At 55.9% G+C, this 18,029-nt stretch overlaps 2 protein-coding genes across 3 annotated transcripts; both read right to left on the bottom strand.

Moving 5' to 3' along the window:
- Positions 1 to 1,935: 1,935 nt before the first annotated feature.
- Positions 1,936 to 7,956, bottom strand: Fev (FEV transcription factor, ETS family member). The gene is given in 7 exon segments (XM_055616499.1): positions 1,936 to 2,858; positions 4,583 to 4,657; positions 5,350 to 5,491; positions 5,493 to 5,528; positions 5,530 to 5,619; positions 6,961 to 7,083; positions 7,921 to 7,956. Coding segments are annotated over 7 exon segments (1,092 nt in total). The 3' UTR covers positions 1,936 to 2,268.
- A 1,335-nt stretch (positions 7,957 to 9,291) lies between these two features.
- Cryba2 (crystallin beta A2) lies at positions 9,292 to 16,240 on the bottom strand. Of its 2 annotated transcripts, none has more exons than XM_055616276.1 (6): positions 16,006 to 16,240; positions 12,576 to 12,706; positions 12,163 to 12,328; positions 11,351 to 11,492; positions 9,883 to 10,025; positions 9,292 to 9,494 (listed from the first exon to the last, which is right to left on the bottom strand). In XM_055616276.1, the coding sequence occupies exons 3-6, from the start codon at positions 12,321 to 12,323 to the stop codon at positions 9,347 to 9,349; spliced, it is 594 nt and encodes a 197-aa protein (XP_055472251.1). In that variant the 5' UTR covers positions 12,324 to 12,328; positions 12,576 to 12,706; positions 16,006 to 16,240; the 3' UTR covers positions 9,292 to 9,346. The 2 variants fall into 2 exon arrangements, with proteins under 2 accessions (XP_055472251.1, XP_055472250.1); XM_055616275.1 differs by having other exon boundaries at positions 12,511 to 12,706; positions 16,006 to 16,239.
- Positions 16,241 to 18,029: the final 1,789 nt, after the last annotated feature.

Below are 18,029 nucleotides of genomic sequence, written 5' to 3'. Positions count from 1 at the left end.
TTGACTTTAATCCCAGCACTTGGGAGGCAGAGACAGGCAGGTCTCTGTGAGCTTGGGGCTGGCTTGGTTCACAGAGCTAGTTCTAGGACAGCCAGAGCTACACAGAGAAACCCTGTCTCAAAAACAAAACAAACAACAACAGCAGAAACAAATAAAGAGGTACAGAGACAAGGAAGGCTATTTAGACAGAGGGGTCAAGAATGTCCTCTGAAAGAGGATGTAGGAAATTTCTCTCCCTGCTCCATGCCTAAAAAAAAAAAAAAAAAAAAAAAAAAAAAGTACTCTATCCATATGTGCTCTATCTATATGTACACCTGCTTGCCAGAAGAGGGCATCAGACTCCACTATAGATGGTTCTGAGCCACCATGTGGGTGTTGGGAGTGCCAACAGCCAGTGCTCTTGACCACTGAGCCATCTCTCCAGCCTCCACCTCCCTACACTTCTTATCCAACCAGGGTCTCATGGAGGCCTTTTGTGTGCTTTTTCAAGGCTTTTCTTTGTTTTGTTCCTTGACGCTTTTAGCCCAGGCTAACCTCAAATTCTGGTTCCTCCTGCGTTTTACTCCTCAGTGCTGGGATCACAGGCGTGTGTCACCGGGATCCACGCCTAAGTGGATCCCCTACAGTAAGTACGCACTATTTAGAAACCAGAAAAGAAGGGTAAGTAAGTGAGAAATGACTCCCTCTCAGGGTGGGCCTGGATGGTTCAAAGGCAGCCTGGGAAGGGTTCCCTCACCCCAAACTCCCACTACCCAGTCTCCTCCTACCTTCATTTCCCCCTTTCTGCAGACAGGACACAGGGAAGTCTCCTTCCTTCCTGCCTGCCTGCCTGATAGAGGGCCAAGGTACCCAAGGCGTTCTCCCACAAATGAAAAAAAAGACCCTTTATTTTGGAAAGAGATAACAACTACCCTTGTGAGCTAACACCTGGACCATTAGGAAGGGAGGGCAGGAGCCTAGCTTGGAAGTCTGCCTAGGACCATTTTCTACAACTTCCTCTGGATAGTGAGCCCGGGCAGCGTCAGAAAGATCCGCCAGACCCACTTCCAGACTCCCCAAGGCCGGATCCAGGGCGAAGCGTCTGGGTTCCCCCTTTAGCCCCTCACCCTGAGGATTAAAGGAAATGTGGACCGACCTGGTCCTTTTGTCCTTAATAGGTGAAGCATCTGAAGTTCCACCAAATCTTCCCTAGACTTTGCCTTAGCCGGGCCTACCCTGTCTCCGACCAGCAGAGGGCGCGCACCACTAGCGGGAAAAGAGTGGACCAACCGTCCAAACACAGCGTGAGAAACCCTTTAAAAGAGCAGAGGCAACTATGGAGGAGGGTGGGAGCCAAACCGCTGGGAGCAGCTGGAGGTTTGTGAAGGAGAGTGAAAGAAGATACTGCGAGAACTGGGCGAAGTAGGGACTGGGGGCAGGGACAGGTATTGAATTAGGGCAGAGTGTAGCGGCTGGATGGGATGGAACGAAGGAAAAGGTTGAGATGCGTCGCGGGGATGGCGGAAAGATGGGCGAGATGGAGGAAGGTGGAATGGGATGCTCTTTGGGTTGAAGGTGGGCATGGGATGGGGCGAGGGACGCATCACTCAGGGCCCCACCCACCGGATCCTCTTCGCTTGGGGGGGGGGGCACCCACACCCAGGCCTGCCTGCCCTCACTCTTGGAGGCCTTTTGCTCTGCCTGCAGTCAGCCGTTACCTCCTTGGCCTCCTTGAAAGGGGCCCTGGTGCAGCAACGAACAGAGAGAGGAGGCAGTGGGGAGCTTGGGAGCTTTAATGGGGCTGAAAGGGCTATATATAGAGAGAGACGCTGGGACCAGAGTGTGGGGAGCCAGAGTGTTGGGGGGGGGGGGAGAGGGGACGGCAGAGATGTTTATCAGGAGTGTGAGAAGTACTATCATTGGGAGGAGGTCAGGGGAAGGGGGGGGGGGGGGGAAACGAGGAAAGAAACTAGAAAAATGGGGGTCATAAAGAGGGACTCACGGGGTGTAGGTGAGAAGAAGAGAAAAAGACGAGGGAGTTTCAGAATCTGGAGACCTGGAAGAGAGAGATTAAAGTGGGGAGCACAGTAGCCCTTCTGGGGGTGAAAATAATGGGGGACCCGGAAGCCTAGTGTTCAAGGAAGACCCCGGAGGCTTCCAATCCGTTCTTCCCCCGGGCTGGAGAGCGGCTGCTGCAAGGAGAAAGTCGGGGAGAGAGCGTCGGGGCTCCCCCCCGCCCCGCCCCCGGAATGAGGATGGGGCTGGCCACCCGGCAGGGGCAGGTCGGAGTTAGTGATAACGACCCCCCAAGTGCGAGGTCGCGGCCACCGCCCCAAAGGGGCCGGGAGGGGGCTGCAGGCCAGGGGTGGGGTAGAGCGCGGCGGCGGCGGTGGCGGCGGTGGCGTTGGGGCCGGGCCAGTAGGAGAAGCCAGCGGGCGCGACGCCCGCCGAAGCGGCCGCCATCAGGTTGAGTTTGGAGAGCCCCGGGAAGGGCAGCGGGGCCAGGCCGGCCTGGAGCTTGTAGAGGGCGCCGTCCTGGGCGGCGGCGGCGGCGGCGGCGGCGGCAGCGGCGGCGGCGTGGGCGTGCGCGGGCGGAGGCTGGCAGGCCTGCGCCAGGCCCTGGAAGTCAAAGCGGTAGGCGTAGCGCTTGCCGTGCACCTTGCTCATGATGTTCTTGTCGTAGTAGTAGCGCAGCGCGCGGCTCAGCTTGTCGTAGTTCATGTTGGGCTTGCTCTTGCGCTCGCCCCACCGCCTCGCCACCTCGTCCGGGTCGGTGAGCTTGAACTCGCCGTGGCCGCCCTCCCACGCGATGCAGCCGACGTTCGCGCGGTCCGCCAGCAGCTCCAGCAGAAACTGCCACAACTGGATCTGCCCGCTGCCTGTAAGGGGAGGGGCAGGTTGGGACCAGGACGGGGTGGGGGGTGGGGGGTGGGGGGTCGGGCGGGATGAAGGTGAAGCCAGAAAACCACCCAAACCGACAGAGGTCCACCTCGGGCGAGGATAAGGGCTCGTCTAGACTGACTGGACCACCGCGAGTAGCTGGAGGCAGCTGCTCAGCCAGTGTAGACCGGCAGAGCACAATGGGACCGGTTTTCATTTGGGAGGGCCCTAGGGCACGTTGCTGAGTGGTTGTTTGGGTGTCAGGAAGCATTGTCTTCTCCGTGGAGAAGGAGTCCCAGGTCCCTAGGTAAGGACCAGACGGCAGACCCTCCTGCCCTCCTGGGCCCGTCTCCCTTCTTCGGGGCAGAGACCGCAAAGCGGTAGGAGACACCCGGGTGCAGGAGGATGAACTGCCCAGCCAGGTGAGGTTCTGTCCAGAGAGCCAGCCGGAAAGGGCAGGAGGGCTCCTCGATGGTGATCCCCCCCATCCCCCATCTGTACAAGCACCAGACAGTCCCTACCACCCAAAGGCCCGGCTTGGGAAAGCGCCCTGTCAGAGAGGCCCTGCGTACCGAGAAGAGATGCCATCTCTAGGAGGGTCCCCGTCTTCACCACCTCCAGCTGCACTGACTTCTGTGCTGCTGGAGAAGACCCCAGACCTCTGGGGGGGGGGGTGGCAGGCAATTCTCAGGAAAGAGGTAGAACTGCAAAAGGCTTGTGCTGGGTTCCTGGCTGGTTTTACTACAGATCCCAGGGTCATGGCAAGGAGATCTCATACCCAGGTGGTGCCGGGCTGGGTGACCCAAAACTCACTTTCCTCTGTTTTGAAGCCTTCAGAGGACAAAACCTTGACAAACTGTCCTGCCCCTTCCCTTCTAGAATAAAACGTATTTGCCTCCTCTCTATTCAGGGCCACTCAATTAGAACCCAGAAAACGTCTTTTTGCCAGTTTCTACCTCGGTTCCCCTAAACCAGATCAGTGAAGAGCTAGTTGGTTCCCAGAAGCCAGGATTTAGCTTTAGAGTCGACCTCGGGGAAGGTGCATTGGGACCAAATGGGAGCAACGAGAGATTTGGTTCCCCGTCCCCATCCCCTTTGGGCATTACATTCCCCTCCTTCTAGGAAAGAGAAGCCAACCCCATCTTCTCTGGCCTTTTGTACGATTAGGGTACTGGCTGGGCCAGACGCTATGAGAAAGAGTTGAAATGCCAGGGGGACAGGCCGGTTATCTGCCGCAGGAAACCTAGGTACCAAACACAACACCAGGGCTGGCTTGGCTGGCAGAGTCAGCAAGATCGGCAGGGGTACCAGTAAGCACCAGGTAAGGCTTAGGCGCTGGTGGCCTAGGGGCGGGTGGAGAAGGACCTTGCCAAGAAGTGCTACGGCTTTTCTCCAAACAGCCAAGGCAAAAAAGAATGCCAATTACAGCGGCCGTGTCAGGAGAACCATACTTGACAGGAAGAAGGGTCTGGAGGGCGAGGTGCCCTTAGCCTGGCCTGCCCCGCAAACCTAGCGCAGGGACTCAGAAAATGTCAAAGACAGAAGCAATGTCTTCTCGAGGCCTCTGCACAATCCGCTCCCCCCCCCCTCCGGCCCCCGCGGCCTTCTATTTTCCACAGTCCTCTCTCTGCCCTTCTTTATAGGAGCAGTGGTACCCATCCTATTGGGGTTCATATCCTTGTCCCCACCTGCTGCTGTCGCTTCTACCAACCCAGCGGCTCACCTTTCTGTACCGCGGGGCTCAGCGGCCCCCAGCTCGGGCTCTTCCCTTCCTTAAAGAGGCCGTCTCCGACAGGATCTGCGGCGCGGGAGAAGAGAGTCAAGCAGCCCTAGGCGGAAGCTGTGCCCGGGACTGCACAGCTGGGGGGTCGGGGCCACCCAGCTCCTCCTTCCCAAGCTAGGCTGCGACGCGAGCGAGCGGAGCGAGCGACGCAGAGCCCCTCCATAGCGCCCAAGTCAGGAAACGCGTCCAGGAAAAAGGAAATCCGCTTTCCGAAGGGGCCGGCTGGAGCCTTATAAAACCCCAGAGGGGACTACGCTAGCATAGTCTGAGCGAGCGGAGCCCCTGGTAAAGAGGAAGGGGGGGGGGGGCGCTTGAAAGGCTCGGCTGGTGAGAACCTCGGAGGACCAAGGTGAGGACCCTTGAGGGCTCGGGTGCCGCCGCTAGGGCGGATCACAGCCTTGGGGTGGGGGGGGGGGGGGGCGGGGGCCCGGGGGCCCCAAAGCCAAAGCCCCCCCCCCCCCCCGCCACCGACGACCCCGAATCTGCGAGTCCTCCAGACCCACACACCGAAACCCTGGCGCTCGCTGTCTACCTGGCAGGTCCCCGGAACGCCCCCAATTTCCATCAGCAGTTCCCTGTCACACACCACAAAGCGACTTTCTGGAAGCATCCCCCTTCCTTTGCTCCATCCAACTTGCCCCGCGCCCAGGCCTAGCCTTCCCGCCCAGGGTCTCGGTGCCTCCAGCCCCCGGGCTGGTCCCTGCTACCTGGTAGGTACATGTTGATCAGCAGGGGCTGGGAGGCGCCGCTCTGTCTCATCGCTGCCGGGGGACTGGGCGGTGGGAGGTGGGGGGGTGGGCTTCAAGGGGGAGGGGGGCACGTCGGCTTGGCGCTTTGGGTGCCGACGATCCCCCGCCCGAGGCGACTGTAGGTGACGGGGGAAGACGTGTAGACGTCGCCCGGTCCGGCGAGGCCTGGCGGGAGCGGGCAGCTGGGGTGTGGCGAGGAGGGAGGGGGTCCAGGAGCGACGCTCCCAGCTACAGGGCCGCTGGCAGCCCTCCGGCCCCGCGCGGGCAGGGGCCGCAATTTCCGTTTTAATTAAAGTGCGGCCGCCTCGGCCCCCCGGACCCCGCCCCCGCCCCTCTTATCTTCCCATCGCAATAAAGTCTCCAGCGCTCAGCGCCTCCGCCGAGCGCGCCCGGCAGCCCCCTGCGCGCCCCGCAGCCCGGGAGACACGCGGGGGATGGGCTCCGGGTTCGGGCGCTCAGACGTGGGCTAGGAGGGCCATCTCTTTTCCACCTCCCTGACTCTGCAAACAGAGACTGGGAGGGGATGCTGGCCCCGCTTCGGAGTTCTGAAGGCTCCAGCCTCAGCGCCCCCCCCCCCCCCCCCCCCCCAGCCCTCTCCCTAACCCTCTCCCTCCCCTCTCTCAAGGCTTACTCTCCTCCCCTTTCCTCCCCCTCTACCCGGTCCCCGTCTCCAGGCTGCGTTATCTGCATCTTCACTTTTAAATTTCCGCTTCCCTCCCTCTCGCCTGTCGCTGCGCTCAGGGCCGCGCAGCCATGGCTCCCTTTATCTTTGCCCACCCCGCGCCTTCTCCCTCCTTTCTCCTACTCTCGGTTGGTCCCTAGAGACCGGGTCCCCCTCCTGGTCTCCCCTAAGCGTTCACTGGTTTCCTGTCTTGTCTGGCCCCGGGCCTTAGGCAGGACGCTGGGTCATCTCCCGTGGCAACTTCTGAGTTGCTCTCTTCTTTATTCTCCTCACCTTCTTTCTAGGTCTCCTTACTGCTTTGTGCCTGCGGGTTTTTTCTCCTCCTGTCTTCTCCCCCCCCCCTTTAAATTTTTTTTAAAAATATATTCAATTCCCAGTTGGACCTCCTGTCTCGCCAGAGACCAAATATAAGTTGCTCCCTCCCCCCTCCCCCTTGGAGATTCCTATTTATTTTCCTAATTCTCACCACAACTGTTTCTCTTCCATCCTTCCCCACTCTTACGAACACCCCCATGCTGGTTATTACGGAATCACACTGCGGGGTTAGAGGGATCATAAAAGAACTGTGTCTTGTACAAGTGCCTTTCCTAATTCATGATGTGGCTTCCAAGCAGACCAGGTCTCTGGGTACTTGTGAAGCTTCCCAGCTCTGACACTGAAGTTGGGGCTCTGGGTCGGGGATACCTTTTCTGCAACCATGTGACTCTTCGTGCGACGAGGGGTAGCTGCTGTCAGACCTGCTATTCTCCGGGTCCGCCTCTCTCTTGCTTAAATCCAGGGGCGCGGGGAGCTGGTCATGGGCGGGCCGCCTGCAGGGTCCTTGTTCCTAGGGTGCCTGTATGAGGAAGTGCTGCAAATAATCTACGTGGTTTCCGCGGCACCCTCACTTGCTGTAAATCAGGGGAGAGTTCCTCGTTGCCAGTCAAAGGCGGAAAGGTGCAGGTAAGGAGAGGCAGTCCACGGAATCCTAATGAGCCCGGGATGGAGACTTCAGGATACAGATTCGGAATCTGCTGGGAGCGAAGGCAGAAAGGTTGGGCCGTGTAGGGGGGAAAAGCTTAGGACACCACAGGAAGAAGCCGGTGCTGTCAAGATCTCGGTCCTCTTTCTGTGCTCTCTTACTGCTCCATCCTATCACTGCTGACAGAAGGCAACAGCAAGAAGGTAAGGGCAGGAAGATCTGGGCATACAGAAGGCGTAATACTCTCAGCAGGAGCTGAGGCAGAAGGGGGAAAAGTTCAGAGGCGGAACATACAAACTAGCTGTATCAACAGCTCAGGCTTTGTGCTCAGCCTGACAGGAACTCGGGTGCTAAAGGAGAAAAAAAAAAAAAGTGCAGAGAAGTCTCCCAACTCCACTTCCATCTCTTTCTGATAAGAGAGTCAATGAGAGAGTCTTCGGTAGTTTCCCCTCCATTGTCTCCCTGCCAAGCTGCAAACACCATGCTTCCTCACTCCACAAACTAACAGCCTGTCCAGAATGGGAGACCCAGAGGTTAAAACTCTCAGCCTCCACTTACAAGCTACCAGGAGATGACAGATGTGGGAGGCAGACCCTCCCCCCATCCAGGAAAACCTAAAGAGATCCATGCTGGTAAAAGCTGGATCAAACAAACCCAAGGCCACTGGGCCACTATCTATTTTCCATTTCTTCTCCTTTTTTTTTTTTTTTTTTTTTTTTTTGAGACAGGGTTTCTCTGTGTAGCCCTGGCTGTTCTGGAACTCACTTTGTGGACCGGGCTGGCCTTGAACTCACAGAGATCTGCCCCAGTGCTGGGATTAAAGGTGTGTGTCACCAAACCGGGGCCCTAGAGATAACTTATTGATGCTTCCCAGAGGACCGCTCACCCAAGAGAAGATACTGGAGTCCTCTCCATTGTTCATCGCCTGTTTATGGCAACAGGTAGTGAGGAAGTGGCCACGTCGACCTGGATTCTGGATTCAACTCTGGGTTCTGGAGTCTCACCTATTTCCTGCTTCTGTGGCTTGAGGAAGTTAAATCACCTTTGTACTGTACTTAGTCTTAGTGTCTCAAAACTGAAGGTTTTAACATCTGCATATTGTGAGCTTCTTCTAAGCCTATGGTAAATGCTTAAGGACCAAGTAACAGGCATTTAGCTTTTGATAATGCTTCGATCCTGCAAGAGATGACCAGCCAGGAACCCCACATATGTTTCAGGCTCTATTGAAACCTGAAGGTTTTTAGCTGCAGCTCAAGTTAGCCTTAACTGAACCTGGATTTGTCATTGGGACCTTGTCTTCAAGCCCTGGCTTGGGTCAGTAACCTCTTTAAGCCCACCCCCCCTTTTTATAAATGAGATTGATGAAGATATGGAGGATATTTGGAGGATCAAATGCAACAGAAGCCATGGACTCTAGAGCCCACTGAGAGCTCCTTGGTTCTGAGACCCCTGGCAGGACAGATGGGAGGGTCCTGCATCCACTGCTTTTCTACAACATCACACACATTCTGGGGGGGGGGGTTCTTATTAAATCCTCAGACACACCCCCATGGCATGGATCAACAGCTTTGGTTTACAGGTAGATGTCAAAGGAGATTCTAGTGATTGCTGTTAGAGACTGGGAAAAGGGGGATGAAGCCCCCCTGTGGAAGTGGACAGTGGGACCTCCCAATAATTCTCCTGGGAATGAAAGAAAGGGGACTACTGAAAAACACTGGCAGGTTTCCCTAGCTGGCTGGAAGCCAGGGTAAAGATGCAAACTAAAGATGGCCACGGGTGGGGGTGGGGATCAGAGCTTTTGTATATAGCCAACGATATTCTGTCCTGCCTGGTGGCTCATGGTCCAGGGAGTGTGCGGTGGCTGAAATTCAGCTGTGGACCCTACTTCAGGATAGGGTTGTTGATCCATCTTGAGAATGGCAGAGGCTGCATTTGGGCTTTCAATACTTTGACCTACCTTGGTGGGCCTTTACCTAGGGTGAGATGGGGAAACTGGCTGAGTTTTATTGATCCCACAACTCTTGCTAGCTGTTCCCCTCTAGCTCCCCCAGAGCATGTCCATGCTCATCTAAGTCAGGCAAAGGTCCTGGGGCTCTTTATAGGGCGCACTGGTTGGAGGGAACAATCCTCAGAAGGATAAGAATGGAGACTATTTACCTCAAGTGAACAAAGGTCTAGATTCCATCATACACACCACACGCACACGCGCACACGCACGTGCAGAAAGACACCAAGGAAGAGAGGCAAGAGGGGCAGGTCGATTCTAGAGCCTTTATTGAGAACCTTAGCGGTGATGGCTGGGAATGTGGAGCCTAGTGCTGGACTCTTCGAATGGACTGCAGCATTCCAGTATGAGCCTGCGTGCCAAAGTCACTGTAGGTACGAAACTCCCCACTGTGCCGGTCCCGTTCCAAGACATACTGGTAACCTCGGTAGCCTGGGTACTGGTAGGCCACCCACCTAGAGTAGAAAAGAAAATGGAAAGAGTAGACTCTGCCTCACTCCCACCTATGTGGTCCCATTTCCAGCTACCAATAGCCAGCTCCAAAAACATTGGTCCAGCTCTGCCTTTTGCACTGGGCCCTCCGTGATCTGTCTTAGCCCGATTCCTATATCCATCCTTCATTTCCTCCTTACAGAAGTTTTCAACCCACCTCCACCCCTTTATACTCCCCCTGGCTACTGGTCCGTATTGACTCTTCCTACTCCTGCTATCCTCCTACTCCCCCCCCCCCCCATCCCCTGGTCTCTCTGTTAGCCTCTAGCATCCTCCATTATCTTATCCTCTCATTTCTCTTTTGTTCCCAGGGACCACCCACCCTTCCCTTGTTCCAGCCCCAGGACTCACGCTCCAGAGCTGACTTTGAGGGAGCCCACATCTTTGCTGGTCCAGCCCATGGAAGGCAGTGATGGGTAGTCATCACTGAGTTCAAACTTGCATCCCTGGAAGTTTTCCCCCTCAAACAGTGTCACTCGGCTGTCACTGTGGTTCTGAGGCACAGAAATGGGGGGAGGGGGTACAGATATGTCAGGCCTTCCAAAGTGGTGTTCACGGACACAGCCTTAACCCTTTCTGCTCATCACGTCATGCAGCCTTGTAGGCTTTTCAGGAGTTCATTCACTCCATCAGCTCCTAGTAAGTGTGGCCAGCTGGGATGATCAGAGTCTCCTCCTGGGTCCTGCCAAGACACTGAGGTGTGTGTGAGGAGTAGGACATTCCCAGACATTCTTTGGGGTCAGTGCTAAAGGGACTCTTGTGACGGAAAGCTTTTTGTTGTAGTAGTCTGCTTTATTTGTGGTGATGCAGATCAAACCCAGGACCTTGAGTATACCAGGGTGGCCTTCAACATGTGATCCTTCTGCCTGAGCCTCCAAAGTAGATGTAATTGGCATGTACCACTATCCCTCCTCAACCCCATGCCTATATTTAGAAGAAAAACACGGGTTCTGATTTAAAACAAACAAAAAAAAAAAGTCTGGCTCATTAACCAGGATATTTCTCTAAGGCTCCCACTGACGACCCAACCCCATCAGCTTTCCCATCAGCCCCTCTTACAGATCGGGACCCAGCTAAGGGGTACTGGATGGGACCGTCAGAACAGGTGGCAGTGCTGGTTGCATCTGATTTTCCTTGCACAAGGGTCTTTCTCCTGAGGGGTTATGGTCCCTCACAGCCTCTTGGAACCAAGAAAGAGGACTGGACCTCTGACCTTCATCATCAGCCCCAGTACTCAGCAATGCTTAAACGAGCATGAATGGAGAGCGAGGACCTCATCTCTGGGACAGTTGACTCATTTTACACACACACACACACACACACACACACACACACACACACACACACAATGTCCAATACACAGAGACATGCTGACACTGACCATGTTCTCAGCCTCGATCCCTAGACTGAATTCTAGTGTCTTCAGCATGTTAACACTTTTGACCCTATTAAAGTCACTTTATGCCTCTTAGCCCATTTCTAAGACTCGCTAGCCGCAGCTGCTTCAGGCTCCCGGGGGCTGCGTGACATCTTAGACCTTAGGCTCCTTACACCTGTGGTGGATTGAAGCAGAGGGACCCCAGAGCGCTCAGAACTGGTGGGTCTTTGGTGCTGTCCGTGGTGCTGATCAAACCTGTACCCCACAGTCCCAGCTTTCAGCCGTTTTTTTCGGACCTTGGACTAATGCCGCCGCCACCCACCTACGACTTTATTCATTCATCCTGCTCTGGGCGGGGCGGTAGGCTTTCCAGGGCACCATGCTCTGGCTGGGGCCTGGAGCTAGGCGGCGGGAGACCCGGGGAAAGTGGGCAGCGCTCACCGCACACAGCACTGGCCGGAAAGACAGCAACTGGTTGCTGTGGTGGCCGCTGCTGCCGCTCCAGGCACTCCAGCAAGGGTAGTCTCCTTTCTCCAGAATGAACTGCTGTCCCTGGAAGTCGGGGTACTCGAAGGCCACCCATCTGAAAAAGAGGAGAAACTGGGAGGCGTCTGTTCCGTCTCCCTCCCCATCATCATCGTCATCATCATCATCATCACCATCACCTTGTTTACTGTAGTTAAAAAGACCTAGGGACCCAAACTCTTTTTCTAACTCTAGACCGTTCCCCGGACACACCCAGCTCCTCTGGAAACTGAACCCCCCCCCCCCAAAACCTGGTGCTTTCCGGGATTGGAAGGGCCTAGGCTTTCCATTCAGGCTCCACAGGTTAGAAGGAATGTTTCAGGTTGCAAAGGTCACTGGTCCAAGGACTTTCTTCTGGGATTTATGTGCCTGCCTATGGAGGCGGCCAGCCATCCACCCTGCTATAGCGGCAAGGGAGCCTCAGCTCTCTCCGGGACCCCAAGATGGCTTCTAGGATGCTAAGATGGGGCTAGAAGAAAGGCTCTGTCTCCACAAAGCCACCTGACAAAGGAAACACTGGGGCCTCCAGGGCGGGGCCCCACAGCTCGCTTCTTGCCTTTGTCTTGGAGAAGATTGGGAGTTTTGGAGAGGAGAAAGGTTTCTCTCCTTAACGAGTCTGTGGGCACGGTGGAGCACAGGCTAGAGTCCTGGGCTCTGACTGTGGCTAGGGTGTGAGGGCAGCCGGTCACCCCCTAAATGAGCCCGGCAGCCACAGCAGGCTCACTCACGCGCCGTTCTCCACCTTGACGGAGCGCACCCTGCGCAGGGCTCCACGCTCGCAGACGTTGGCACAGTCGCTCAGCAGCCGGCAGCGACGACCCTGGAAGTCCTCTTCGTCCCAGAGCGTGAGGGAAGCCGGCGCCGGGCCCGGGGCAGGAGCGCTGCTCATCGTCGCTGTGGAGGAGAAGGGCGGGGTGGCTGGCTAAGCTCCCCGAGCCCTCTAACTCAGTCTCAGCCTGCCCATCCCGGGGTAGGGTGTGAGGATCCCCCCTGGCTCTCAACACCGGCTGCCTAGGGTCGGGTAGGAGTGGGGTTCCCTTGTTTCTCCCTCCCTCTCCCCAGCACCCGGTACTCACCGGAGAGGCGAGCACCGCACCGCACAGGAAAAAATGGAGAGGCTGCGCGCGAGCCTGGTGCTCGCCGCTTTATACCCACGTCGGGCTGCCTCTCCCCGTGGGACCCGGGTAGGGTGGGCGAGCTGAGTCAGCTGGCAGGCTTTGGCCAGCTCTGGTCTGCATAGGCAGCGGAGCCACCGATCTGGTCCCAGCCCTCCTGGATGACAACGGAAAGTGCTGAGGCGCGCAGAGCGCGCCCCTCCGGAGCCCAGGCTGACTCTGCGCTTTCTTTCAATGGGGCCTAAGCCTGGCAGAGACTCCTAGCCCAGGGGCAGAACACGCACTCCCTGGCACAGACCTTCAGGCTTAGCCTCTCCGAAGACCACGTGAGCCAAGCACAGCACAGCTATTCCCTGGGTCAAAACTCCCTAGGCGAAGATCTCTTTTGGGAGGTGACAGGCGGAGGAAGAAAAAATCCCTTTCTAAAGATGCCGGGTCAAGCCCCTTTTCTTTCCGAGCGAGGCTTCCCGACCAATCTTTTCCGGCTCCGCGGTCGAGACCAGGCCTCGTCGCCAGGCGGCGCTAAGCAGGGAAAGGCACCTGGGAGAGCAGAAGTGCCAGGAGAGGGGCTCACTGTTCTACGTAGAAAGAGCATTTCAATCTTCTCCTCCACCCGCGAGGCTGCCGAGGCCCCCTCCCCAAGCCTCAGAATCCAGAGCTCTGGTCCTGACATCGGCGGCGGGAGCGCGGGGTTAGGGGCGGGGGTTGGGGGTGGAATGACCAATGGGACAGAAGAGGCTCAGAGCCCCAAGGTGGGTGGTTGCAGGAAGGAGATCTCTTTGTCATTGTAGCTGTCAACTAGACACCAGCTTGCTTAATGGTGAGAGGCTATCCCAGCAGGAGAGTGAGGGGATGGGTGGGAAATTCTTTGTTACTCCCGTTTTCCAAGAGGCTCCTCTGTAGACCCAACAACAGCCTGGTGGGTCCAGTTTGCACACACAAATGTAGAAAATTTAAACTCAACCGGGTGCAGGGCCTTCTTCAAGTTCATAACTGGCCAGTTTCAGAGTTAGGAAAGATCCAGGCTTTCTGTTCTGCCTCCCCCACCCAACTTTTGGCAACTTACCCTCTGGTAAACCCATTCCCAGCCCAGAGCCTTTACACTTGCCCGTCGGATTCCCTGGAATGTTTTAGCCACCCGCTCTCAGCGTGGCTAATCTCCTCTGCCACTTTGTGGACGGTGCTAGTCACAAAACATCACCCATCACGTCTAGTCTATTTTCTCTCTAGCGTTTGTCACGCTGAAGACACCCCCCTTAGTCTGTGAATTCACCGGTGTGGTGCCTCCTTTACTAGTCTGTAAGCCCCATGCCAAAGGGTAGGAACTGTGCCTGTCTCGTTCCCAGTTATCCCTAGCACTGTGCTGGACACAGAGTAAAAACTCAATAAAACTGGAGTGAATTAACAAGATGACCAATTGTGGGCCAAATGTCCATCGATGGGGAAGGAGTTGACAAGAAAGTCTTTAGCGGTTTGGGGGTGATGGTTTACCCATTTTCCTAATCCCATCTCTGAAGTGCTGGGCTTCTGGGGGAGGGGGAAGGCACCTCCTCCCTTGGACCTCTCCATGGCTGTTGGAATTCACATCAGCTTGAATCGAGGATATAACCCAAGCCAGGAGACCATGGATGGAAAAACGGGACAAGCCTGATAGAGGATGGAGCCAGAATTACTGTTCAGGCGTTTGACTTTACCCTAGAAGGGGCTGTAATTATTCCCAGGCCTTAGGGGAAAAGTTCAGGCTCCCTACAGGACAACAGCTAATCAGAAAATTCTAAAGGTGGCCACTAGGGGGCAGAGCCAGCCTGCGCTGGCCAGAAAACCAGAGCTGATGGCAGTGGGGGAGGCGAGGGGGCCGGAGAGGCGGTGTTGATCCTGAGGGGCTGTGGTGGTGGCTGGGGGCACGCGTTTGTCAAGTTTATCATCATTAGGAACTGGGCCTGGGGTGGGGGCAGCTTCCCAGTCCATGTGCTATCGCTCCAGGATTTGGAAAGAGGTCGACATGAGACTCTCCTTAGAATTGGGTGTCACCTGGTTTGGGGGGGGGGTGGTTTCTGTGAGAAGCCCACCCTTTCCGGTTGGAAGTTCTCCTCTTGGCAGCAGCCAGCCTCTCCCCAGTCTACACCTAGGTTTCCTCATCAGAAAAAATGTAGGTTCTCCCCAGCCATCCGTGGCTTTTAGTTCTATCCACAGTCAGCTAAAGGGTGTGTCTGTGACCGCCACACCTGCCACCACCACCTACCTCAACTGAGGCACCAGACCAGCCCCCCCCCCAACCTCAGAGACCAAGGAAGGGAAGGCACCAATAAAGGGCAGGAGCCGAGAAGCTCCCGGACAGCCCCGCACTCTGCTGCGCCAGAGCAGGACCGTGAAAGTCCAAGTCCAGCCCCTGCTCTCCCCCTCCCCTCCTGCCCCCTCCCACCCCCAGCAGCTGTTCCTGTTTGTTTTCCCAGATCAGTTGAGCTTAGAGCTTCCTGAAGGAAGGATGCCCAGGTGGCTTTGTTTGCCAGCTCGGTACCATCCCTTTCGCCTCCTCCACAAGCACAGATTTGACATTCGGGGAACAAGCGGGGGGGGGGGAGCAACCTCGGATCTATAACCCCCAAATCACCCAGAGATCTCACAAAGATCTCATCATGGCAATTTCCACTCTGACCCCACTGAGGTAACCATCTCATATAGGGACCTCTGGCATACAGACCCCAGAAGTCCTAAGACCCTATCTGCACCTCCACCCTACTCTACTCTGTCTACCCCAGCCTGTGATTTTAAGAAAATACTCATTCCAGGTTCACCCTTAGATCCACAAGGGCCTTGAGCGTCATTGCTTCCACAAGGTTGTCATACCCCACCCACGTGGGGACCAGTAGACTCTGCAGATAAATGCGCAGACCCGATCCTGAGTTTCCACTCACATCTCCATCTCAGTAAAGGTCCAGAGACTACCTAGGGAAGGGGGCTGCCATCCCTGTGTACAGTGCCACTTCATGAAAAAAAAAAAAAAAAGCCTCACTTCTCAGCACTGCTGGACAGTTTCAAGCTGCCGGTTTCGGTTTCAAGGTGGCTAAGGTCCTCTCCCCAAAGCGCCTGATCCCACCTCTTCCCCTCATTTCACAGGGAAATTATCCAGGGCCCGGGGGACTGAAAATGCAAATTCTGTGAGTGGCGCCCTCATCCACCCCAGTCCTATCGCCAGCTTTTTTCCTTTGCTGCCTGGCTCCTCTCCTCCCCGCCCCATTCCAGGTCTGGAACAGGTTGGTGAGCTCCTTCCCTGGGGCTGTACAAGCCTTGTCTCCCAGGAGACAGAGATAACTCAGTTCATCATGCAGATGGGAGCCCTGCCCACGTAGACCCATTCTTTTTTTCTCTTCCTCAGTAAGGCCAGACAACCCATCCCCATCCAGAGACTGAGAGGCAGCTTTCACCACGAATTCACTTCCACACTGGGCCACTAACCTCTTCCAGGATGGCAGGGAGAGGATCCTCAGGAACAGGGACACGGGCAAGATCCCACAAAGTTCGCATGTGAACTGCCTTATCCTAGGACCCAACGGACACCTCAGAGTCTATTCTGAGGTCTACTGTGAAGACCCATTTGTCCAGTCATTTATAGTTTTTCCTGTTGGCAAGCATTGGGGAGGGTTCACACTGGAACACACCCTCATGAGCTATGACTTGCTCACACGCCTGCTCTGCAGTTACCCAGAGAGCCGCTGTCATCTTAACTATTAGCTTTAATCACGCAGGTGCTGAAGGCTAGGTGGACTCTGAAAGGGATGCTGCTTCCTGCCTGAGATCAAATCCCAGCTCTACTGATTAAAAGTCAGGTAGTCCCCCCCCATGTTACCTTTCCATTTTCTCCTCTGTAAAATGTGATTCATTGTTTTGACTATTGGGAAGATTTAAATGTATGTAAAACACAGAACCACCCTGCAATACACATTCATCAAACAAATGGCAGCAGTTACGGTAGCGTGTTTTCAGGTTAGGGGTGTCTGTCTCAGGGCTCTCCCCACTTGCTCTTGGATGGGGTGGGGTTGGATTGGGAGGGGTCAAGGCAGCAAGCATAGCTCCCTTTCCAATTGGATCCAGGTTCTAGAGAAGCCAGCAGAGCACTCAACGTGGCGTAGCTGTCAGTCACTGCCTCCCTCTACCTCCCAGGGGCCATTCTGCTCACTCAGTTTGACAGGGTCAGGGGAGGTGTTCCAAGTTCCCCTATTCTTGCTCAGGCCTATGCCATCAAGGGGGGAAAAAGTGGGGGAGTAGAGCTGAAGACATAGACATAGCTTGTAGTCCCTCTGGTTTTCTTTGCTCTGCCAGCCCTCCTTCCCACCCCTTTGCTTGGGGCCTCAGTTGTTTTTTGTTGTTTTTTTTATCTGTAAGCTAAAATGGCTGCTGGAGCCCCCCTTCCCCCCCCCCCGCTCAGCTCCTGCCATGTCTAAGGAAGGTTCTCCTCCCTCCCCATCCTGCCCCTGGCTTGCCCCACCTGCCCTGCCAGCTAGCTACCCACCTGGCCTAGGCAGAGTGAGGGGGCAGAGCTGCTGTCACCATGGGGATTAATCTCCAAGAAGGTCACCAAGGCTCTGGTGCTACCCCGGCTGCACAGGGATTAGCACCTGGATGTGAGCCCCTGCTCCTGCGTCTCTCCATTCTCACACTGTCCCGGAGAGGCCTCCAAGCCCAGGGGTTCCAAGGCCGAGCTGGATGCACCACAGTGGTGGGGGAAGGGCAGCTGCTCAGCAGTGACTTGACAGGGAAGGGTGGAGAACTGTCCGTGTCTGCTCAGGGACCGCAGGCGGGCATGAGCCTTGTGCCTTTCCATCTTCTGGCCTTTAATGGGAGGAGGAGAGTGTTCATCCCGCCAGTCCTGCTGGTTGCCATTTGCCACCCACCTCAATATTCTCCCTTGAGGCCATTTCCACACCCCACCCTGTTTTCACACTTCCTTCTCCCTCTGACACACCTCTGACTTTCCACTTCTATCCATGGGACCTCTAACTCCACTCTCTCTGAAGTTCCCATCTTTTGGTCTTTTACAAGACCACCAACGCCGTGTGTGTGTGTGTGTGTGTGTGTGTGTGTGTGTGTGTGTGTGTGTGTGTGTTTTCTCTCTGTGTCTCCCTAGGTCTTGCTTCCACTCTCTGGTGGTTCTGTCGTTCCCCCTGCCCTGCCTGAGTGCTTCCCTCTGCCTTGCCTCAGAGCTGCACTCTTTATCTACCTTTTGCGCCTGTTCTCAGGCCTCTCTCAGGCCTTCCCCTTGGCCACGTCTTCTCTGCTGTTTCCCAGCCTCACCCCCCCACCCCCCATCTTTTCCACAGGGCAGCACTTCAACTGATCACTCCTTTTCCTTTTCCCCCTACCTGTGCCCTCCCCTTACTGGGAGTGCTGACAGGGAAGACAGGAAGCAGACTCTGGCTTGGAGCAGGAGGGGGGAGGGGCAGCCCGCACAACAGCTGCTGAGTACCCCCCTTCTGTCCCAG

Source organism: Psammomys obesus, unplaced genomic scaffold (genome assembly GCF_907164565.1).
Source record: "Psammomys obesus unplaced genomic scaffold, mPsaObe1.curated_primary_1811, whole genome shotgun sequence".
Taxonomy (NCBI): domain Eukaryota; kingdom Metazoa; phylum Chordata; class Mammalia; order Rodentia; family Muridae; genus Psammomys; species Psammomys obesus.
This window is presented reverse-complemented; position numbering and strand designations above follow the sequence as displayed.